At 40.4% G+C, this 23,098-nt stretch overlaps 3 protein-coding genes across 10 annotated transcripts; 1 reads left to right on the top strand and 2 right to left on the bottom strand.

Annotated features, from left to right (window-relative positions):
- Positions 1 to 429: 429 nt before the first annotated feature.
- On the bottom strand, positions 430 to 11,948 carry rab3il1 (RAB3A interacting protein (rabin3)-like 1). Of its 6 annotated transcripts, XM_067590008.1 has the most exons (13): positions 11,819 to 11,948; positions 11,196 to 11,492; positions 6,794 to 6,977; positions 6,513 to 6,608; positions 4,943 to 5,020; positions 4,486 to 4,722; positions 4,146 to 4,265; positions 2,983 to 3,111; positions 2,793 to 2,905; positions 2,560 to 2,583; positions 2,020 to 2,119; positions 1,844 to 1,910; positions 430 to 1,702 (listed from the first exon to the last, which is right to left on the bottom strand). In XM_067590008.1, exons 2-13 carry the CDS (start codon positions 11,414 to 11,416, stop codon positions 1,617 to 1,619), a joined length of 1,455 nt encoding a protein of 484 aa, XP_067446109.1. In that variant the 5' UTR covers positions 11,417 to 11,492; positions 11,819 to 11,948; the 3' UTR covers positions 430 to 1,616. The 6 variants fall into 6 exon arrangements, with proteins under 6 accessions (XP_067446109.1, XP_067446110.1, XP_067446111.1 ...); XM_067590009.1 differs by lacking the exon at positions 2,560 to 2,583; XM_067590010.1 differs by lacking the exon at positions 4,146 to 4,265.
- A 116-nt stretch (positions 11,949 to 12,064) lies between these two features.
- Positions 12,065 to 18,192, top strand: best1 (bestrophin 1). 2 transcript variants are annotated; one of them, XM_067589988.1, is made up of 10 exons: positions 12,065 to 12,533; positions 12,868 to 13,167; positions 13,861 to 13,955; positions 14,107 to 14,340; positions 14,603 to 14,757; positions 14,883 to 14,960; positions 15,278 to 15,430; positions 15,509 to 15,589; positions 15,694 to 15,845; positions 16,765 to 18,192. In XM_067589988.1, the coding sequence occupies exons 2-10, from the start codon at positions 13,016 to 13,018 to the stop codon at positions 17,849 to 17,851; spliced, it is 2,187 nt and encodes a 728-aa protein (XP_067446089.1). In that variant the 5' UTR covers positions 12,065 to 12,533; positions 12,868 to 13,015; the 3' UTR covers positions 17,852 to 18,192. The 2 variants fall into 2 exon arrangements, with proteins under 2 accessions (XP_067446089.1, XP_067446090.1); XM_067589989.1 differs by lacking the exon at positions 14,883 to 14,960.
- A 230-nt stretch (positions 18,193 to 18,422) lies between these two features.
- fth1b (ferritin, heavy polypeptide 1b) lies at positions 18,423 to 21,898 on the bottom strand. Of its 2 annotated transcripts, XM_067589953.1 has the most exons (5): positions 21,751 to 21,898; positions 19,923 to 20,026; positions 19,677 to 19,823; positions 19,168 to 19,293; positions 18,423 to 19,071 (listed from the first exon to the last, which is right to left on the bottom strand). In XM_067589953.1, the coding sequence occupies exons 2-5, from the start codon at positions 20,022 to 20,024 to the stop codon at positions 18,913 to 18,915; spliced, it is 534 nt and encodes a 177-aa protein (XP_067446054.1). In that variant the 5' UTR covers positions 20,025 to 20,026; positions 21,751 to 21,898; the 3' UTR covers positions 18,423 to 18,912. The 2 variants fall into 2 exon arrangements, with proteins under 2 accessions (XP_067446054.1, XP_067446053.1); XM_067589952.1 differs by lacking the exon at positions 21,751 to 21,898 and having other exon boundaries at positions 19,923 to 20,054.
- Positions 21,899 to 23,098: the final 1,200 nt, after the last annotated feature.

The following is a 23,098-nucleotide window of genomic DNA, read 5'->3' as shown; positions in this document are numbered from 1 at the left end:
TATGGCGAGGCAATGGAATCAGAAAAACAAGCTTACAAAGGTCTTTTCAATCAGGAAACCAAAATCTTACTGGAATGTCTGTTCCAAAAACAGATTTTCATACCATAAAGCCCCTCTGAGCGGGATATGGTCTCAGTATTTCCTCCCTGTGCCTGATTCCTGCTTACAAACCTGTTAGGCAACTGTGGGTGTGTAGCAGAGCGTTTGGTGTCGGGGTAACCAGGCGGTTCCTGGCAATGACCTTAATCGGTGACATTCCGTAAGTGAAACAGGTCTGTGTCATCCGGTTGTTCACTTGAGCTGAGATTAATTACCAGTGATGAGTCATTGTTCCCAAACTTCAGTCTTAACTTAACATAGACCCAACATTAGTCTGCTATCAGATTTTGTACAAACAAGGTTTATGAATCACGCACAGTACAAAGGTGATGTAGTCAGGCTACAATGCCTCATCTTTAATGGAGCGTTTACACTGGAAGACATTATCATCAGTACACTGAGGTTAGGAACCTCAAAGCCCTAAATAAGGCTAAGAAGCAGTTATTGCACTTTCTGACTCAATATTCTTCATTTTTACCTTCAAAAGACTTTTTTTCTGTAAAAATTGGCCATTAATAATAATAAATCTATACTATGAGGTACGACAGCCAATATAATTGCATATTATGGCTATGAACTGCATTCATGCAAAGTCATTTATGGCTTATACTGTATGTACATACTGTTGATTGCAGACGTGCAAAACTACAGTTGTGCATATTGCAATCATATCACATGTATTAAAGCTTGTTCATTTACCAGCTACATAGTAAAGCTGTTACTAATTCATTGACATTATATCTGATTATTAAGTACAGGCCAGGCTAACATGCAGCAGAAGCTGCAGGTGTTTTTTTTGTTTTTTTTAATACAAGGCATCTAGAACAGGTAGTGCAAGAGTGCATCGACAAAATTAAGGCCATGCGGGGACAAAATGTCCTTGCTGTGGTGGTAAGTGATGCATAAGAAACAGATCACTTTTCGGTGAGATCTACATAGATTATTATCAATCTCACAATGAAACTATTACATATATACTTACTTATATAAGTATGTAATACTTGAGGTAAGAGACCAACTACACTCTGCAGGTTGCGGTCATCCTGTGCTCTGCTCATCTTTTCAACAGACTAATGCCTGAAACATGACACATACCATCTATTGTATTAGCATGAGAAGTTGTGTGTACTCCACCGGGGAGGTTCAGCGCTCACAAGAATAAAAACTGAAACACTTGCAAAGAGAATATCTGGAGGACAGTGGTTAGTTACTTGGCCTGCAATACAACAGAAAATTATATTTTACAAATCTGGGAATAACAGCCTGTCTAAAAATAATTTTTACTTCTTTCCTGCAGTATTGGTTTGACTCTAATTGCAAATTCAAAAGTGGCAGTTAATTATTTTCTGCTTCCCTTGTTGATTGACCTTTGCTGCAGCACTCATGTTGTTCACCCTCTGCTACAAAAACTGATCCAAGACCTGTTTGTTACCACAGTTTAACCCAGACTTGTCTGAGTAAGTAAGATCCTGGGATCATGCTGTCCTGTTGGGTGTTTTAGTGAACTGTCGGGTCCTCTAGCCCTGGTCAGTGAAGTAGAAACCTAACTTGGCCACAGTCATTTCTCTGCGGAGACGCATCACCTCCCAGAACATCTGCTCCACTGGACGAGAGCACAGAGACAACAGAAGATACAACATTTCATTGGTTGAATAAACCTCCTGTTTAAAAGCAAACCAGACAAAAGCACAAGCACAAAAAATTACATAAAATTTCTATATAATAGATGTTTTTTTTGACTTACCATCGTGTTTCACCAGACCCTGCTGGATGTAGCGGATATACGTAAAAAAATTGCAAACAGCCGTGATCTAGAAAGGTAAAATAAAGGACAAGGTCACATTAAGCAACATTTGACAACATTTAACAGTAGCAGCAGCAGTGTATCATGATAAAGGTTACAGAGATAAAGACAGTTACCCGTGCTCTGCTGGAAGGAGAGATGTAGTAGTAGCTCCCCTTGTCGCCAAGTTTAATGCGATGTCGGCAGAGCCGCGACACGCCGCTTAATGCACATTTTCTACAAGCAGAGAAAGATCAGCTGTAAAAAAAAAAAAAAAAAAATGCACCTACAAGACATGGATACACACAGTCATTGTTTTATTTCAGCAAACACTGGACATGAGTTACGTCCCTTCACTAATAACAATAAGACAAATCCCAACTTAGAACAAGGCTAAACAAGACAAAATACATTCCAGACGAAAGCAAGCTCCAGAAGAGAAACAGAAGAGAGGTGCACGATCAGAGAAAGTTAGTCATTGGAAGAGGAAAAGGTTGTAGGTTAGATGAATATAAACAATGACACATGCAGAACCACATCTGGTTAATTTAAAGATTTGCTGACGGTTTTCCTCAACTGACTTTTTTAGACGTCTGGAAAGTCAGAATTAATTTCATGACACAGTAATTTGTGTTAGTGAAAAACTTAACAGGCGTTCGTTTCCTGAGGGGACTTACGTTTCTATTGCTGCCCTAAAGCCACTGGAAAAACAAAGATTTTCATCAGACAGGGATTAGAAATGTGCCCGTTGATTAAATCCCTCACAGATATACGATAAGAAAAGTAAATCATCAGGAGAGAAACCAAAACCAAATAAGAGTGAATTTTCAGTGTTGACTGGCTGTTGTTTAGCAGTGAAGGGTCAAAGAGAGGACAGCATGATAGTCATTACATAGACATGATAACTCACTTAGGGCCTCCGCATTCAATCGCTGAGGCTTTAACCATCGGTAATGCTGACATGGCCACAGGCTCGATAGTCAAAGAGTTGTTTTCCACCGCGCTCTGCACCAGCTGGGACAACTGTGGAGAGCAGCGACAATAAAATACCACGCATGTAATGGTTTAATGGTTCTGCAAAGAAGCAGTGAGATTCTGACCTCAGATCTTGTGAAGGAGAGGCAGGGTCCAATATCTTCTCTGTAGATCCGACTCAGGAAGGCAGAGGAGCGGTCTAGACTCGGATGTTCCCTCCACATCAAAAACTCTGCATACAGAACTGAGTCCATCTGCAGAGAGAAACAATCTATCAGTCAATGAACCACCTGCCTGACGTGTCTACATGCAGCTACACCCGTCTTAACCCCTTTTTAATTATGGAAGCTTGTAATTGACAAGATAAAGTCATATTCAGAATAGAGACAAGTTAAACCAAGTCTACAGTCTACAGCCATGTTAGCAGCTCTGTGAGGCTGTACGTAGGCACAGTGGTGCTTGGAGCTAAATGCATCCAGAGCATGCTCACATTAATGTTAGTTTAGCATGTTAGCATGCTAACATTTCATAAGTACTGCTGAGGTTGTCTGGACCACAGTGGTCGACCAACCAACCAACCAACAACCCAAGAGCCATGGTGTGACTATGACTAAAAATAAGAAAACTGAGGACAGACATCAACAAGCAGTAGTAAAGTTTTAGAAAAATCGTCATTAAATACAGAGATGCATAAACAGTTTAGTTAGAAAAAGACACTTAAGGAGGCCTTGCTTTCAGTTTTCTCACTGCATTTGGCAGTTTTGTGCTCTTTGATTTTCTATAGTCTGAATATTCAAAATGACGACTCCCAGCTGCGGATTTTCAGCCACTTAAAGAGCAGGATCAAACGTTTCATCCAGTCATTGGTGCAAACAGCAAGTCAAGGCCATAAGAATATGTGTTTGTTATTCTCCCATAAAAATGAGTTGTAGTTAAACATTAGAAGGATCAGCTCTTAACCAAACCAGTCAGGAGCCATAAACATTGTGTTTCACTAATACAAAACTTTATTATAAAAAGCCTATAAACCCTGTAAACAGAGTTGCCTCAGCAGTTTAAACATTATCATGTCCATCTGACAGCCACACTGAAAACAGAAGCAACACACTCAGTGTACACATACGTCTCCTCGGAAATACCGTGCTGTGTATCATTGTCACTTTGTGCTCTGGGGCAGGAAAAACACAATCATTGTCCTCTAAATGTGCACAATTACAGCAAACAGATCCATTTTCTAGAGGCTGAACCCTGCAAGACTTATCAGGCCTGGTCGATGGGATGCAGTTACCTGTCTGCTGTCAGACCCTTGCCCCTCCCCCTGCTCCTGCCAATAAGGGTCATAGGTCATACTGACAGCCTGGCCAGGAACCAGGCAGAGAATCAGAGAGAGGAGAGCAGGAACAGCAGGCTGAGAGAGAGGAACAGACACCAGAGACAGAGGAGGAACAAGTGAGGGAGATGTTAGTACTAAGAGAAAGAACAAACAAGCAAAGAGGAAATGAATTTGCTGAAAACAAGACACAGACCACAGACAAGAAGAAGGAATAGAAGCAGAAATGCAAAATTCTGAGGTTGTAGCAAAATACTCAGAGAAAAGAGACACGAGTATAAAACTTAATTCGGGTTACCTCTCGGTCTTCTTTGGCCACAGGCTGAACGGGAACTGAGGAGGGTTCAGGTTTTCCAGGTGAGGATGCGAAGGCACCGCTCGCGCTCTTGTTGCGGATGTGACCTCCGACATGTTTGTACGCTCCCCTGGTACCCGGAGACAGCAGCTGTGGATGCAGCTGGCGGTTCGGTGAAGAAGGCGTGGACGTCAACACTAGAGTCTTAAGAGCTGTAACTTCCGCTTGCAGAACATCAATCTGAGAGCCAGATGCAGAAAAAAAATGCAGACTTGGATTAGAGAAAGTGATGGAAGCCTGATGATGGGATGGAAACCAATAACTTAGATAAAAGGCTATTTATGTATCTAAATAAAACTTACTTAAAATAGCAGCCTGTTTTTGGACACATTAAAATGTGATTCAGAAATAGTTCAGGTGCTACAAAAGCATTGTAACAAACAAACCGAACTTCACACACCTTCCCCTGAGCCTCCTTCAGCTGTTTCTCCGCTGCTGCTTGTTTGACATTTGCTTCACGAACCATCTTGTGAGCTTCCTGAATATTGAAACATAAACACAAGGTTAAAACACTCTGTTGTTGTTGTTGTTGAAGATATCTGTGAAAAAAAATAATTGGTGATAAGAAGTAATTCCTCCTGGTGCTCCATTAGAGCATTATCTTGCATATTGTCTTATGATACTATCAAATATTTATGTCATATTCTCAATAAAGATATTGTGGAAAATTCTTGCATTTTCAATCATGTTGCTAACAGCTAGTCTTTAACTTTGTCTGAAGTCTGGTGCTGAGCGTCTAGTGAACACCTGCCGACGAAGTTCATAAGTTTGTGGGCTGGATAGAGTTCAAACAATTAGTTCAGTTAGCTGACTGGCAGAAAATTAACCAACCAAAATTAGCCTATCATAAACCAATAGTATTATCAATTAACTGTTGATGTCAGATGTAAAAAAATGCCAAATGTTCTCTGGGTTTTAGCGAGTTGGTCAGACAACACTAGACATTTGAAGAACATCAGCCTGGAAAACTGTGATGGACATTTTTCACTATTTTCTGACATCTTATAGAGTAAACAATGAATTGATTAATTGACTAGAAGATTACAATATTTAAGAATCTTGTATTCATCTGTGCAAGCTTACAGCACTGCTGCACTATTTGTCTAATTTTGTCCTCAGTTTTAACGGTGTAAATAATATACATTTTATACATCTCCAAAGAGCTGCTACGATTAGTTGATTAATCAATTAGTCAAGCGACAGAAAATTAGTCACCAATTATTTTGGTAATCAATTAATCATTTGGAGCCATTTTTAAGAAAATGGCTCCAAATGATTACCTCTTTGCTGGTAAACTGAATATCTTCGGGTTATGGACTGTTAGTCGGAACAAAACATTTGAGGACGTCACCTTGGAAACAGTGATCAACATTTTTCACCATTTTCTGATATTTTATAGTCCAAACAAATAATCAATTAATTGAGAAGATTAATCGATAATGAAAATAATCGTTAGTTGCAGCCCTACATCTCAATACATTTGATAATTTGTCTTTTTTGCTTTTTGCTTTTGTGTGTGTGAATATGAGTGTGTGTGCATGTTTTATGGATCATCCATACTGTTTTACCTCATGTATTTTTTGTGCTGTTACCTTTTCTGTATGCACCTCTGACCAAATGAATTTCATCTTTTGGATAATAAAATAAAATTTTGATACCAGAACAAGAGGCTAAAACACTGAGAGCTGAGGAGAAGTAGCAAGGGGATCATTCCCATTATAAGCAGTTATTTGATCCATTGTTAATGTAATAAAATATTGACTAGTGCAGATTTAAAACATTCCAGATGAATATTTTTTCTCTCTGTAGTGGAAAAGCTGAAACTTTGCAGTGTTAACCTTCCAGTAAATATGCTGTATTGCAATGCAAACTGTGAATTTGACGACTCATCACAGCATCACATCACTTGCGTCATCATCAGGGCCTGATGCGCGTGCCAAATTTGCAGTACACTCAGACGTCCTGCTTACCTCAAACAAACTGGCGGTCAGCTCTTCCAGCTCTTGCTCCAGCTGATTCCTGACCTGCGACAGACGTTCACATTCCTTGTCTTTTAGTTTCAGTTCCTGAAATGTGCAGGAGAAAAAGTCACGACAGCGTTTAACAAGGAAGGACGTTTGCATTGTCAGCCTTTTTTTTTTCTCCAGGTCACACAGTGCTACGTGTGTGTGTGTGTGTGTGTGTGTGTGTGTGTGTGTGTGTGTGTGTGTGTGTGTGTGTGTGTGTCACGTTAGCATTAAGTAGGTTACACCTTCTTTGCAGCATCCAGCTGTTCCCTTAGGATCTCTGAGCCCTTCTCTCGGATTTCTTTTTCTCGGATTTCCAGAGAGGAGCTACGGAGCCGGGAGAGGTCACCATGGTCTCTGCCTGAGGTGGGCCCAGCCTGGCCCCCTCCCTCCATCCTGGGCTCTGGCTCTGGATCCAGATCTACCAACCTTAACAGGATCACAAACAAAAATATAATCAGTTTAGTCAGAGAGTGAACATAAAGATTTCATTTTCACTCCTTAAACCCTACTGTAAAGACAGTTTAGGACAGAACAAGAGTTAATGTGATGATAATGACCCCGTAAAGGCATCAATGCAAACTATCATCCCATAATTCATCTCCCTCTCTCTCTACAAATATACTTACTTACAAATATACACATTATGCAATAATCCTGTCAAGCTAAGAGGTTTGACCATGTAGTCACAATGTTCAGCCGGGAAGCCTTGTTGCATGTCATCCCCCCTCTCTTTTCTATCTGCTCCCCACTGTACTCTCTAATAAAAGGCACAAACATTAAAATCAATCTGACTGTACAGTAGGCCTATAGAACGTGAAACATGACTGGATGTCTGCTGGTACCAGCGGAGATCCCTCTGCTTTGAGAGATAAAGAAGTCTTTACTGCATTTGTCTGACGGCTGCAATAAGATTTGACATGCAAAACACGCCTTGTTGGAGTTAAAACAACAAGGCGTGTTTTGCTAGTTTGCCAAATTAGTCATTATACACACTCACCGAGCACTTTATTAAGGAACACCTGTGCAATCTGAGACAACAGCTCTGCCATAAATTCTACTTTTACGAAGCTTATGCAGCTTCAGTTTTCAGGTGATAATTCTGTACTATATTCTAATGCTGTAACAGACACCGTCCTGTTGTCTAATGTTAAGCACAACATGCTTGAAAACTAAGGTGGGAAACATTTTAATGAACTTTACATATTATATAAATGTTGTTGACATATGTAGAGCTGCAGTAATTCTTCGTCTAATGGGACAGTGTCTGACAGCATCAAAATATCCTGTCACTCAGCTTTAATGATTCATATTTTATCACTAGTAAAAACTTCACTATATATCCTCTGTGATCGTAAACTGAATATCTTTGGGTTGTGAACAAAACAAGACATTTGAGGAAGTCTTCTTGAGCTTTGGGAAACAGTGATGAACATGTTTCACCATTTTCTGACATTTTATGGACCAAACAACTAATCAAGAAATGAATCGACGATGAAAATAATTGTTATATAATTGTTAAATATATGTATCCTACTGCTTGACATAAATAATATAAACTCAGGGGAAGTGGTGGAAGAAATATTCATAAGATAGGCCTATCTCATAAATAGATAAAAGTCTCACCAACAATAGAGACAGAATATAATTTTTTCACAATTATCTAACAAGAAAAAACCATCTCACTGGAGAAAATGTGAAGGAAACCTGTAGAAATGTGTATTGTATTGGGTATTGATGCTTTCACCAGTGAAAATCACAAGGTAGAAACAGGTAATCAAACATCTACATATGAAAACTACAGACTGTTAATAATGTAAACTAACAAATAGCAGTTTATATCATATATACCCATCAAGGAACATCTGTGTAATCTGATACAACCAAATACAACAGCTCTGTTTACTAGTGATGAACAGCTAGTGAGTGAAATCAAACCATCTGCTACTGCATTTCATCAAAACCTGCAGAGTCTACATTGTTATTTTTCCCACAAAGTTGTTAAGTTAAATCTCCAAGCTGCAAACTGCCTTAAAAAACAAGAACTTTTAGCAGCTAACCTAGCTGGTTCTCGCTAGCTATAAACTACAACTTTTTTTTTATATATACGGAGAGGTTTCCCCCTCAGTATCTGCCCTTTTATCCCGTCAGATAAACCTCCCGACCTGGCTGTGTACCTGTCAGCTTCTCCCCTCCAGTGTCCTCCGGTTGTTGTTGATGGTAAATCAACGAAATGTGGTGCAGAAGAGCTAACGTTAGCTAGTTTCAGTGAAACTAATCTCGGCGGTTTTAAATCACACAGCGGAGGAATGCGGACGCTGACGTAACAACCAACGACAACAACGGCAGCAGCTGTCTGACGGCAGCAAAAAGCGATGAGGTTTAAAAGTGTGACACCGACTTTGGTTTATAGGTTTCCAGCCGTATACTTCACTGTGTTTCTTCTCATCCTCGCGTTATTGTTTCCAAGAGTGAAAAAGACTGTCTGCCTGCCCCGTTTCTGGTTGTTTCCCAGCGGTCACATGACACGCGCATCCACTCCCAACCACAGCTCCCAACGCCCCGACCCAAACATCCGGACCGCAGCCGGTGACCTCCCAAAACAGCCAGCATCCAGCCTGTACATCCACAGCTACTGACATCCACATTAAAGCCACTGACATCCACACTTCAGCCAGCATCCAGCCTGTACAGGTAGCCTATCTAACAGGGTCATCCACTTATCTTCTGATGCATCAACACACATGGTTAACTGTTTATCTATCAGTGGTGGAAGAGGTATTCAGATTCTTTACTTAAGTAAAAGTAGAAATACTGTAGTCTAAAAAAATACTCCAATACAAGTCCTGAATTCAAAATGTTACTTAAAGGCAGTGGTGGAAAGTAACTAAGTACATTTAAGCTACTTTATACTTCCACTCCACTACATTTCAGAGGGAAATATTGTACTTTCTACTTTAGTTACTTTTCAGATGAAGATTTGAGACAATGGATAATAAAACAAGCTTTTAAAATACAACACATTGTTAAAGATTAAAGAAGTAGTTTCCAACCTTTTTGGCTTTTGACGTCTTATAAAAAGCAGTGTGTAGTCGAGGTCACATTTCAGATGTCTATGAGTTGTTAACAGCTCCACCAAATAGTGATTTTTCCCTCTAAACTTCTCACATGGTTTCATTTGAGTAAATGTTTAAATGATCCAATATTTCACCAAAAATCAAAGCTTAGAGGAAAAAGTCCAAAAACTGAAAACAGATTTGTGTATCAGAACTTTGTTTTTTCTTCTTTCCTCTCCCATTAACCATCTCATGACCCCTCAGATTTACCCAGTGACCCTTTAGGGGGCTCGACCCCTAGGTTGGGAACCACTGGACTAAACTACCTAACTTTATATAAAGTAGTTGAAACCAGCTCCACCTCCAGCAGCTACAACAGTAACATGCTGCTTACACACTGAAGCTTCAGTATTAATAATCTACTGATGTCATATATAATAATATATCAGTCAGAGGGACAAAACACTACTTTTACTTTAATATTTTAAGTACATTTTGCTGCTAATACCTATGTACTTTTACTTAAGTAGGATTTTTCATGCAGGACTTTTACTTACTATATTGGTGCTTTTAGTTCAGTAAAGGATCTGAGTGCTTCTTTCACCACTGCTTAAAGGATAGGTTCACAGTTTTTCAAGTATTTCTTAAAACAATAGTCAGGTGCCCATATAAACACTGAAAGAGGTTTTCCTCACTGTAATCATTCCTCCTGTTCATGCTGGCTACTAAAAGATCCCCTTCAAATGTGCTTTCATTGTAAGTGGTGGAGGCCAAAATCCACAATGTTACCACACAGTCATTTTGTGTTGTGTTTCAGCAGTCTGAGTTAGTCATATCAAGTTAATATCTGCCACATTTACAGTCTTTTTAGCATCAAATTCCCTCTTTGTGTTTCCCTGTTGAGCTGCGGTGGAAGTATAGTAACAAAAAGATTGTAACGTTGAAAGATATCTACTTGATTTGACTCATTTGGACAACTGAAGCTTCATATTAGCTTCAGATAAACTTTTAAATACATTTTTGCACATAAGGACGACTGTGTACTTTAGCCTCCATCACTTATACTGTAAGTGTATTATGAAGGAATCTTCTAATGGCAAGTATGAACAGGAGGAATGATTACAGCCAGAAAAACCTGTTTCAATGTTAATTTGGACACCTGACTGTTGTTTTAAGACCTTAAGTAAAAGTAGAAATATTGTAGTCTGAAAATACTAAAGTACAGGTAAAAGTCCTGAATTAAAAATGTTACTTAAGTAAAAGTACAGAAGAAAAATCAGAAACTCGTACCTAAAGTATCAAAAGTAAAAGTACTCATCATGTAGACTGACTTTTTTAGAGTCTTATATTATTATAGTATATTGCCAAAATTCTGACTTACTTTGTAATAATTTAGAATTTTTATCTCATAATGTTTAGATTTTCTATCTTATCATTTTGACTTAGTAAGTTCTTTCACTGAAAATGGGCACAGCAAAGAGCATCAAACTGCACTATGGCCATTTTTGACCAATAAAAGCATTATGTTTGTTCCATATAGATAAGGATATATGATCTGTCTTGCCCTGGTGCTTCAGGATGAATTGTTTACCTTCCTACAGCACAGCCTTCCTCCTCAGTTTCCCTGCTGGACTTGTTGTGTCTGGCTGCAGCCTGTCCCAGGACTCCAGGTGTCCCAAAAAAGACGGTCGAGGAATATACTGCTATTCCAGATCTGCCTGCCTTGAGGACTTCATATCCTGGGCTGGATGAAGTTGCAGACGGTGGAGAAGAAGAAATCTGGACGCTGTGAATTCCCTCAAAAGCATCCATGTCTCTAATGAGTGCAGAGACTCAATAGGAGCTGCTGGAGTTTAATTCAGCTTGATATGTATGATGAGCCTGATGCCTGTGGATGCAAATTCAAAAAAGAAATGACACAAATACTAAACTCTAAAGGTTCCTCTAAATCTATCACCACCCCTCAGAGATGTAGTCCTCCAGTAGTCAGTGAACAAGCCATGACCTCTACAGTGTTTAAACTTTAACTTTAACATTTCCCTCTCTGCATACTGCAGAGCCAGGGAGGTCAGGCTCTTTTCTTTGCAGGTTGTCATGCTGAAGGAATTTCTTTCTTTGAGATATCAAGTGTACACATAAGTTAGGAAGCAGTATCCTGCAAGTATCAGACCTCCAAGATGACTTAATAACAAAATATACACAAGGCACACTCACCAAAGTAGTGAAAATTGATTCCCAGTTGTAGCCAGTGCATCAGAAATCTGCAAAAACTGCTGAAACTGAGCTTTGAAAATCCCTAGCTGGAGAGTTTAAGAAGTTGAACCCTGCCTGCACTTCGCCCTGCTGCTGCTGGTGGTAAGACGGGAAGGGTTAATCACTAACACCTTCTGGCCAGGAACAACTCAGCTGTACACATTTCTTCCAGCAGAGGGGGCGACACACAGTCTCACCTGATCAACAGTTTTCCATGATCAAATACTGAATGATGCTTCAAAAGAAAAATACTCAGTTTTCCTACTAGATGTTAACTGAAATGCAGAAATTATATTAAAAGGTGTGTGTTTGTAATACAGAAAGAGGCAGAGAGAAATGACAGTGCGTGTATGTGTTAGACTTAGAAGGAAAGTTGCTGAAATTGGTTTCATAAAGTCATATTTCAACAATCTTAAACCCATCTGTGCAGCGTTCATGCCTTAAACCAACCTATTTGTGGTAGTGTGTGTGATTTGTTCGGATTAACAGGACCCGGACTTCACAATGCAGCTTTGTTGCTGAAACAGATTAAGACATCAAGTGACCGGAGGTGTAGGAGTGCCTTGCTCTCTTTTTCTTTCCTGCTTCCCTTTCTCCAACATTCTCCTCAGAGGCTGGTGACACGCTCCTCATCAGCCACAGTGAGTACGATGGCCAGACGTTTTCACATTCAGGGGTAAGTAACTGCAACTTCACAGTCTTGTGTTTGAGTCTGTAAATTTGACCTTTTGTGACCCCTACATATTGTAAATGTATTGTGTAGCCCTAAAAACATCTCCTCAGACTTAGTGGTATATTTTAACTCCAAAAAATGATGATAATGATTATTTTGAATGATTATTTAAGTGTGTAGAGAATGGAAAATCCATATTAGTTGGTATAGGGGATTATTAACTCTGCTGTGCATCTCAACACAGTAGGGGTGACTGAATCCAAACATATGGATTATAAAGTAGAGCACATATCTAAAATAACTGACCCTCCTGTTTTGTTTTGATCTATAATTCTAGATGTGAGACCAATCTGGCCTTATGAGATCCAGGTCGACTGCTGATTTTGAGCTCAGACGAAGCACCAAAAACAACATCACGCTGGTTTCCTTCATGTCAGGCCACAGTCAGCGAGGAAGTTGGCCAGCAAGCAGCAGCAACAGCAGCAATGACAGTCACCTACTCTCGCAGGGTTGCAGATGCAGGTCTGGGGACCTTTTTTCACCTGCTCCTGCGCTGGAGGGGCAGCATCTATAAACTGCTCTACAGAGAGCTCATCATCTTCACTCTTCTCTACTACTTCTTCAGTATTGTTTATAGGTACTCATTCAGAGAATACATACTCCATCAGTCTGCAGAGAGAGTAACTATAGACTATATAAACTAGATTTTTTAGACTGATTATAAAAAATTTATTATAGTATAAAAAGATATCAGATAATGATATATTGGCCAATATTCTTTTCTTTTTTTTTTACTTAAACATTTTTGTATTCCTTAAATTTAGTTATTGTAACATTGTGACCAAGATATGAACTGAACTGGTCATTTTACAGATGAAAAATAAACTTGTCAGTGCTCTCCAGTAGACAAACAGTATCGGCCAATTTATCAGCTCCAACAGTGACATTATTTAATAGTGTTCATAGCTGGGATATGGGGACCACTAGAGGTCTTTGAGAGACCTTCAGGGGATCCAGAGTTTAGGAATAGTAAAATTTCACTTCCATTTTAAGCAATAAAGTATATTAATTGAATAGTATAAAGACAATCTGATAACATCAAAGTTTCAATATACCAATTGCTGTTGTCTCACATGACTGAGTAAAATTTGACAAACATTCTCAAATGGGGGGTTCAGTATCTATTTAGGGGTCCTTCACATGAAAAATATTGGAAACCTAAAGTTTAGTGTACTTTCTAAAGCACAAGTTATGTGAAGAAAGTGTGGTGTAAGTTCTGGTCTTCTCAGTTCATTTGAAGGGACTAAGCAGATGTTTTTTTTTCCACAAGGTTTGTGTTCAATGATGACCAGAAGAGACTGTTTGAGAAGCTGTCAATATATTGTGACCACTATGCAGAGCTCATCCCAGTGTCCTTTGTTCTTGGTGAGTTGATAGTTTCACTCCTTTAACTGCACCATCATTTAAATTTTAATCCTAACATGGACAATAGTTGTGTATAAATCTAAATTCGTGGAAACCATCACAGGAGGCTTGTATCTAATTCCATAATTTTAATTTTTTTTATTTTTGCCAGGTTTCTATGTAACCTTGGTGGTGTCCCGTTGGTGGGGTCAGTTTGAGAACGTGCCCTGGCCAGACCGCCTGGCAGCATTAGTTGGTGGCCATGTTCGTGGAGCTGACGAGGCTGCCAGACTGACCCGACGAACTCTGATGAGATACGCCAACCTCTCTGGCGTGCTCATTTACCGCTCTGTCAGCACAGCCGTCTACAAGAGGTTTCCTACCATGGAGCATCTGGTGCAGGCAGGTATGATGTGGCACTATAACCAGGAACAGTTGCTGTATCCACTAAAAAAGACATGGTGATTCTGGACCAGCATGGCACAGGTGCAGGCTCAGTCTTTCCATCTGCTGTGGTTGAACTATTTGTACTTGGTGATGTAATGTCTGAGATTATGAGCTGAGGTCTGGCCGCTGACCAAGATTGAACACATAAAAACAAACTACTTAAGATACTTCCTAAATGGGGTGTTTTGACTGCTTTTGTCTTTTCGCTTTGTCACTTTCAGGTTTGATGACATCAGAGGAGCTGAGGCACCTGGAGGACTTGCCCTCTCCTCATAACAAGTTCTGGGTTCCCTGCATGTGGTTCGTCAGTCTGGCTCTAAGAGCCAGGACTGAGGGTCGCATCAACAATGACGTGGCGCTCACAGCTATTCTCACTGTAGGTTTTCATTTGTGTCTGTCAGCAGGCTGAAAGAGCCTGAACATCTTTACTTTGAGGTGACCGTAGCTTGAAAACATTTTTTAAATTCAGTTTTGTATGTCCCGCTTTTCTTCTCTGTTCAGGAGTTGAATAGTTTACGGGCAAAGTGTATGAAGCTGTACGGTTATGACTGGATCAGCCTCCCTCTTGTCTATACTCAGGTGTTGTTGATATAATGTGCTGTGACTGACATTAATGGCTTAGCAGTAGATTTTGTAGATTTAATTTAGTGATAAAACATGCAATGATTAGGTGTCAAAAAATTACTGCAAATGACACTGACGCTGTGCTAATATTAGGCTACATGTAGGCTATAAAAATATTATTCTGTCTTACAATAATCATCACATACCTGAAATCACTATTTGATCAAAATTAGCAATTAAACCTAACAATACAGTATGTAATCAGCAAATAAAACGTTACAAGACACGTTTGCTGTGAGCATTTCCAGATTTGACTCATGTCTTTTCATTAGGTGGCGACAGTGGCTGTCTACAGCTTTTTCCTGGCTTGTCTGATTGGTCGTCAGTTCTTGGATCCAACTCAAGGCTACCCTGGTCATGATCTGGACTTCTACCTGCCGGTTTTCACCCTGTTGCAGTTTTTCTTCTATGTTGGTTGGTTGAAGGTGAGACACAACAGATTGTGCAGGTTATGTGATCCAGTGACGTTTAACGTTTTAACATTTTTCTGTTCATGGTTTCAGGTGGCTGAGCAACTCATAAACCCTTTTGGTGAAGATGACGATGACTTTGAGACCAACTGGCTTGTTGATCGCAATTTACAGGTTTGGATCCAAACCAAACTATTTGCAACTTTTTCATTTCATTCATTTCAAGTGTAAACAATGGCTGTATTTTTCTACTTGCTGAAGTTTCTATTGTGTCCCAGGTGTCCTTGTTGTCTGTGGATGAGATGTACGACAGCCTGCCGTTGGTCGAGAAGGATATGTACTGGAATGAGTCCGAACCTCGACCTCCCTACACTGCTGCCAGTGCTGAACACTGCAAACCCTCCTTCATGGGCTCAGCACTGGATATCAGGTTCAGTTATGTTTTTATTTTCAGGGCAGGCAATTCTTTAAGGGGACCTATAATGCTCATTTCCAGCTTTTATTCTAGGACTCAACTAGAGAAGCTTCGCATGATTCACAGTTCAAAAAACTCCTTATTTATTTTATACTGGCCCTTTATGCAGCCCCTCAGTTCAGCCTTTGTCTCTTAACAGGCAGTCTTGGCCCCTGTCTCTTTAAGGCCCCCCTCCCAATGAGCCCACATGAGATTGGCCAGCTTTCTGGAAAGCTGCCGAGGGGCAGCCGTACCAGAGTTGTGTCAAGTTACCACTGATGCAAACCCAACATTTCCCGCTTCACCGCGTCAAAAGCTTTTAAATGACTAAATCACAAGAGTCTTTTATTGTGAAGAATTTGCAGGAAATGAGACATGTTCCTCACTGAATTAGCAGAGCTTTGTTGGCAGCGCCAAAATCCAAGCGACACAACAACATATGGAGATATTTGGAGCTCTTTGTTCAGCACATCAGTTAGAAATAATGCAGGGAGAAATAGTACCTCCAACAGGTAAACAGCAACTTTTACTTTGCAGTGCTGTGTAATAGAAAAACCCCATAATGTTAGTGGAATGGAACAGTGAACTTGTGCACTGTGCAGGGAGCAGATGACCATATAAAGAAATCTATCAAGAGCCAACATCGGCCCGGGCTGAAAGTAGGAAAAAAACAGTGGAAACGGAGCATTCAGAGCAGTCTGAAGCCAGTGTTTTTTGCTCACAAGGATTACTTCTACATACGTTTACCTCATTATTTGACACTTTGGCCACGTTTAATGTTAACTTCCGACATTGTAACATTATATATATGACTGAAAATAAGGAAAAGCATAATCGGTCTCCTTTAAGATGTTCTAGCAAACCATCACCTAACTATCTTTTTAATCTACACCAGTGTTCCTAAGGAGGAGATGGAGTTTCAGTCCAATCTGGAGCAGATCAAAGAAAATGAGGAAGCAAACTACTCCACCCCACTGCTTGGAGGGCTGGGCCGCCTTCTCGGTGTCCAGTCCCCTAACTTTCCTCGCTCCTCCCGGGTCTCTCTGCTACGTCGCCGCCCTGGAGCTCCACTAAGTCGCTTCCCCCTTTACCTGCACCCAGAGGCTCCATCTCCTCTAAGCCAGGCCCGCCAGCCCTTGAACCATGATCCAGACTATGCCTTCTCCAGCATGCCCTTGTACGAGAGGTCAGGTTTCTACAGCTGCCCACAAACACCAATCCACTGTGTGCCCCCTGCCGTGCCCCGTCCTCGACCCGCCCGGCGAACTCAGAACGAGTGTGACCGCAGCTGCAGCTCTTTGGCTCCTCCAATGGTGGGCTCACAGTTGCTTCCTCCTGACACCCCCAACCACATCCCCCCACCGCCGTCCTCTGCTTTCCCCTGGTTGAGTGGGGATGGTGAGGTGCCTTGTGCCCCGACCTTCTCCTTCCCCGACCCTCCACCTGAACTCTGCCCAATATCTAAACTCAGACCTGGACACGGCCTGCTGTCTCGCCGCCCTCTACCTCCCTGCCTCACTCTGGACACCTTGCCATCAGCTGACAGCCAGCCCGGACCCCCAAGTGCTCGGGCACAAGGAAGTGGGGGGGAAAGGGTGTTCTCATTCACTCCTCCATCTCGCCCAGCAGCAGCAAATCCCAGTAATCCCAACAGCAGCTCTAGCAGCATTAATGCAACAAGCACCAACAGCACTGGCACTACGGGAAGTGTCTGTAACGGCACAAGTCTCAGTAATTTTAGCAACCTTGGGAACTTCAGCACCAACATGAGAGCGAGCAACGGGGGCACCAATGGCAGCCAGAGCAATAACATGAACACAGTTTCCACTTCGGCGTCATCGCAGCAAGAAGCCAATCAGTCAAACTCGCCCAATGATTCAGGAATCTCATTGGCTGAAGGGGACCTGCTGGGCGTTTTGGTGGAGGGTGGGGTGAACAAGGCGGCTGGAGGAAGGGAGCAGGACTCAGAAAAGAAGGTGTGACTGTTTTTGTATCACATGTGGCATTCAAAATATTTCACACAAATAGGTATTAAACTATGTTAAATCTGAAATGAATTATAGTCAACTGGAGCCCTACTCACAATCGAAAAGTATTTGCTGCAAACACTGAGTTAATCTCCATTTCCTGGTAAGCTCTTACAGAACAATTAACCTACTTGTGAAGCAAAAAGCACCTTAACTGTAAACATGTAAGGAAGTTTCCTCTGAAACTCGACGAGGAACCAAAATGTGCATATCTGAAAACTCTGTAGTCCTCTTAGCATTGTTTCCTTGTTTTCTTTAATATTAAGTATCACTTTATGCTTCTTTTGTTATTTTAACCAGAATTTTTTTTTTCAATAAAAAATTAAAACCTGAATTTGTTTACTACTTTATTTTTATTGTTATGTATGGAAATATATATGGTGTCTGTATGCCCAGGAAATACTTTCATGAATCCCACCTGAAAGAATATATTTAGAGCAATTACTTATACATAACCCACAAAACATAAGCAATGAAACTCATAAAACTGATGCATTTAAAAAGGAGCCACTCGATACTTCAAGGGTTCACTGACAGTTTAAAATCAACTTTATTATGTACACACATAAACTTAATATAAAAGCCTATAAATATTTCAGTGGCACAGTCCAGCCTGCATACACTTAGTGCTCAAAGACAAGCAAATGTTTTTTTTAATTAACACAAACTTCGACCTCAGGTTTTACTGGTTTTAGGCATCATACTTTAGGAACACATCAGAAATATTCAAAAGATATATATTTAAAGGTTTTCTCAGTCTTTATTTGTGCAAAACATCTCTCAGATGGTTTGTAATCTGGAATGTAATGAGAAGTGAGCTCTACAGTACTCCAGTTTAGAGAGCTATCTATGGCTTTTTCAAACTCTGCAGGTGATTGACAGCAAACTAACATAAATAACACAGTATCACAGTATCGTAACACAGTATCTGTATTATATGCAGTACATGTCAGGGACAGGCGGGGCAGGCTGGCATGCAGAGGTGACCAGGATGATCATCAGTGTCACAGCGTAGTTTAACTGGCCTCTTCAGCCATGGTGTGTTTGTCAAAGAGGTACTCAGCCATGCCGCTCTGTGGCGCTCCCATGCGGCGCAGGTTGGAGACCCAGTCAGCGAGCTGTTTGATAGATTTAACCTGCTCATCCAGAAAATGTGTCTCAATGAAGTCGCACATCTGTGGAAAAAAAAAGAAAAGACACAATGTTGAATCTTACTCAGCCTTCACATCCTTCAAATGGCAGGTACTGTATGTTCTCTTAGTTCTGCTTACATGAGGATCATTGTGTTCAGTCGCCATTTTCTGCAGGTCCAGCAGGGATTGGTTTACGCTTTTCTCCAGCTGCAAAGCACACTCCAAAGCCTCCAGGCCGCTCCCCCACTCATCCCTATCGGGTTTCTGAGGTAGACACAGAATAGAATATAACTTTATTGCCCACCAAAGTGGAAATTGTCTTTGGCCCATATTTAACACTGATATTACAAAACATCACATTTCTTTTAAGTAAAGAACGGAATTTTAATTCCTTAAGGTTTTATGGTTTTAGTCAGAGAAAATAATCAATCTCAAGACAGTAATTTGTCAGACATTTTCACTTTGACCATTTATTGTCCCCCAAAATTATCATAAAAATAACCAATACATTTTTTAATAATTACATCATTGCACTCCTTTTGCACTCAATTCACAAACATCTAAAAACTATCACTCCACCGTGAAAACAAAACAAAAAAAAACCTTGACCATAATAACACGCTGTAACACTATTAATTATTACATACCCTGATGTCCTGCAGAAAAATCTTGCCTCCCCTCTTGTTCTGTAGACTCATCAGCTTCTCGGCATGCTCACGCTCCTCTTTGGACTGCGCACCAAAGAACTTTGCAAAATTCGGTAGGGATTTATCATCCCTATCAAAATAGTATGCCTGAAACCGACAGAAGTAAATAAGAAATCCTGCTAAAGACACTATAGCACTGAGCAGAGAAAATGCACATTGCACTACTTGTTTGAAAGTATTTCTTACCATAGAGAGATAAACATAAGAAGCATACAGCTCCAGGTTTATCTGTCTGTTGATGGCAGCCTCACAGTCCTGGTGGAAGTTTTGCCGAATCTGAGAACTCATTTCTGCATTAATCATAAAAATGAAGAAATTAATGTGAGCAAATTTCCATGACAGTCTTCTGCTGGTCAAATGTAAGGTAGTACATTGTTGGATATGAAAAGGTGAGCGAGTATAAATAGAAAATACCTCGCAGACAACCGCTAATTAAAGACTTACACACTGCATTGTAACCTGATACTTAAAAATCAGCTGATGCAGTTTGTGTTGCATCATGCTGACGCCGGCTGATGATACCTTTTCCCCTTCATTATCCCTGCAAACATCAACCCGTGTCACTGAAACTCCTGCCACACTCAACCAATGGACTTCTCAAAAACAGCTACTTCGTGCAAACATGCTGACAGATGGAGTAACAAATTACTGCCACCAACACTTACACTTACGCAGTTAACAAAAACACTTTTATGTTCCCTCACTTACCCCTAGTAGTATCTACCCTTGCAGATAGTTTCAGGTGTATGTGATCAGGTTTTGAGATATCTGCCCTAACAAAAACCTCTCTGTATAATTCACAGACCTCATTGTGATCGGTTATCAGTTGCACCACTACACTAAGAAATATTCCCTGTGAAACTAACCTGATTTGGGTGAATTGATCCTTAAAAAGGATAGGTTCACAATGTTTCAAGTCTGTATTAAAACAACAGTCAGGTGCCCATATTAACACTGAGAGAGGTTTTGTTCGCTGTAACCATTCCTCCCGTTCATACTGGCTATTAAAAGATGCCCTTCAAATGCACTTTCATTGTGTGTAATGGTGGTGTGTTCACACAGTCATCTGAAAGTTTATCTGAAGCTTATATGAGGCTTCAGCAGTCTGAGTTAGTCATATTGAGTGGACATCTGCCACATTTACAGACTTTTTAGCATCAAATTCCATCTTTGTGTTTCCCTGTTGGTGAACAGGGAAGGCGGCCCAGATGTGGTGGAAGTTAGTAACAATAAGAGGGACACTGGCACTAATAAGACTGTAACATTTAAAGATATCTACTTGATTTGACTAATTTGAACGACTGAAGCTTCATATTAGCTTCAGTTAAACTTTTAAATACATTTTTGCATGGATTTTGGCCTCCATCACTTACATTGTAAGTGCATTATGAAGGGATCTTCTAATGGTCAGTATGAACAGGAGGAATGATTGTCGCAATAAAATGTTCATTTGGGTGCCTGACTGCTGTTTTAAGACAGACTTGAAACATTGTGAATCTGCCCTTGAAAAGGACACAACCGCATTCATATCGATTCAGACTGACCTTCATTGCATAATAACCTTCTGAAAAGCCTGGAAACTGATCTAACATGTTTTTAAGTGAAGGACTAGCCATAAAACTGAGATAATTTAACTGTTCTCTTTTAACTTCTGTATTCGGTATGCAGCTACTAATAAATCATTGACTGTTACAGAGCCATGACTGAAAAGATAACCTTGGCTAACGTTATGTTAAGTCTCAAAGCAGCACCAGATAGTTGTGAAATGCTGTAAAGCTGTTCCAAGGTTTGCTAATGAGAAAATAACCGTGGTGATAATGCTAACTGTGTTAGTGTAGCTGATAAGTTAGTGTAGCTAGATAAGTTAGCTAAACAATGTTCGCTTGACCCTGTTCGCCAGCGAACCTCCATCCGCTCATATCAGTGACAGTGAGACAACACTTTCAACACCACAGATGACATTTTACAAGCTAGCTAGGAAGCTGGGTGGGAGTCATATTATATGTAGACGTACCTGTTTTGTCGGTTTGGGATTTTGCACCAAGGACCCCGGTGTAGCAATCCGATAAGCACCCAGAGACAAGCTAACGTCACCTGCTGTTAATAACGGCAGACGCAGTGAGCGCATGTGGCGTCGCTCGACTCTGTTAACGGTTAAAGGGGCGACATCCGGACAGAGACGAAGTTAAAGTTATTAAAAAGACACGAACACACAAATGTAATTTAACACAGCAGTAAAAATGTTCTTCTACGAAAAGATTTGGTCTTTGAAACAGCGGCTGCATTGAATTTAAGTGTAGAAAATCATATATATGGACTACGACCGTTGACATGACAAGTGAAGTTTGGTTGGGAATTTAAGTCAGCGGCATCGCAACCTGGACTCTCCAAAGTGGGCTCCCGGGACCCCCAGGGGTCCGGGGCTCCCGAGTAAAAAGGGGAATAAATTATGTTCACTATAATTCCATCCATCAGTAACAAAATGACTGAATATATGACTATTTTGGTCATGGGTTTCATACACTTACTGTAATAAAACATCTAAAAGCAAAAATCTTATCAGATGGGGGTCCGTGGTCTAATTTGTGTCAGTTTAGGGGACTTTGACATGAAAAAGTTTGAGAACCACTGCTTTAAGGGATAGGTTCACAATTTTTCATGTGTGTCTTAAAACAACAGTCAGGTGTGAACACTGAAAGAGGTTTTCCTCTCTGTAATCATTCCTCCCGTTCATACTGGCTGTTAAAAGGTCCCCTTCAAATGTGCTTTTAATGCAAGTGCATTATGAGGGGATCCTCTAATGGTTAGTATGAACAGGATGAATGATTATGGCAAGAAAAACATGTTTCAGATGTTCATTTGGGTACCTGACTGTTGTTTTAAAGCTGGGATGCCAGACCTTTGTCTCCCCCCTCTGGCAGCTGTTAATAACTCATAAATATCTGAAATGTGACCCCGACTACACACTGCTGTTTATAAAACGTCAAAAGCGAAAAAGGCTGGAAACCACTGGTTTAACAATGTGTTGTATTTTAAAAACTTGTTATATTATCCATTGTGTCAAATCTTCAACTGAAAAATAACTAAAGCTGTAAAATAAATGTAGTAGAGGTGAAAGTACAATATTTCCCTCTGAAATGTAGTGGAGTGGAAGTATAAAGTATCTTAAAATGTAAATACTCGAGTATAAGTACCTCAAAATTGTACTGAACAGTACTTGACTAAATGTACTCAGTTACTTTCCACCACTAGTTATCAGTAACATCTGTGATGTTCCTATTATGAGAGCTTAAAATGCCCCTCAGGTGTTTTCAAATCTGATCAAAAGCTGCAACCTACACATCATTTTTGGGTAATAAACC

Source organism: Thunnus thynnus, chromosome 5, assembly GCF_963924715.1.
Source record: "Thunnus thynnus chromosome 5, fThuThy2.1, whole genome shotgun sequence".
NCBI lineage: Eukaryota > Metazoa > Chordata > Actinopteri > Scombriformes > Scombridae > Thunnus > Thunnus thynnus.
Note: the sequence above shows the minus strand (reverse complement) of the source record. Positions and strands in the feature narration are given on the sequence as shown.

What these genes read in the sequence shown, in the direction of transcription:
- rab3il1 (XM_067590008.1), bottom strand. Translation starts at nt 11,416, where the DNA reads ATGGATGCTTTTGAGGGAATTCACAGCGTCCAGATTTCTTCTTCTCCA. An exon ending in GAAGGCTGTGCTGTAGGAAG is followed by an intron (nt 6,978 to 11,195) that starts GTAAACAATTCA and finishes GATCCTGTTAAG; the next exon opens with GTTGGTAGATCTGGATCCAG. An exon ending in TGGCCAAAGAAGACCGAGAG is followed by an intron (nt 4,266 to 4,485) that starts GTAACCCGAATT and finishes CCTCTCTCTCAG; the next exon opens with CCTGCTGTTCCTGCTCTCCT.
- best1 (XM_067589988.1), top strand. Translation starts at nt 13,016, where the DNA reads ATGACAGTCACCTACTCTCGCAGGGTTGCAGATGCAGGTCTGGGGACC. An exon ending in CCCAGTGTCCTTTGTTCTTG is followed by an intron (nt 13,956 to 14,106) that starts GTGAGTTGATAG and finishes TATTTTTGCCAG; the next exon opens with GTTTCTATGTAACCTTGGTG. An exon ending in TCCCTCTTGTCTATACTCAG is followed by an intron (nt 14,961 to 15,277) that starts GTGTTGTTGATA and finishes TCTTTTCATTAG; the next exon opens with GTGGCGACAGTGGCTGTCTA.
- fth1b (XM_067589952.1), bottom strand. Translation starts at nt 20,039, where the DNA reads ATGATTAATGCAGAAATGAGTTCTCAGATTCGGCAAAACTTCCACCAG. An exon ending in CTTATGTTTATCTCTCTATG is followed by an intron (nt 19,824 to 19,922) that starts GTAAGAAATACT and finishes TGTCGGTTTCAG; the next exon opens with GCATACTATTTTGATAGGGA. An exon ending in TTTTTCTGCAGGACATCAGG is followed by an intron (nt 19,294 to 19,676) that starts GTATGTAATAAT and finishes TGTCTACCTCAG; the next exon opens with AAACCCGATAGGGATGAGTG.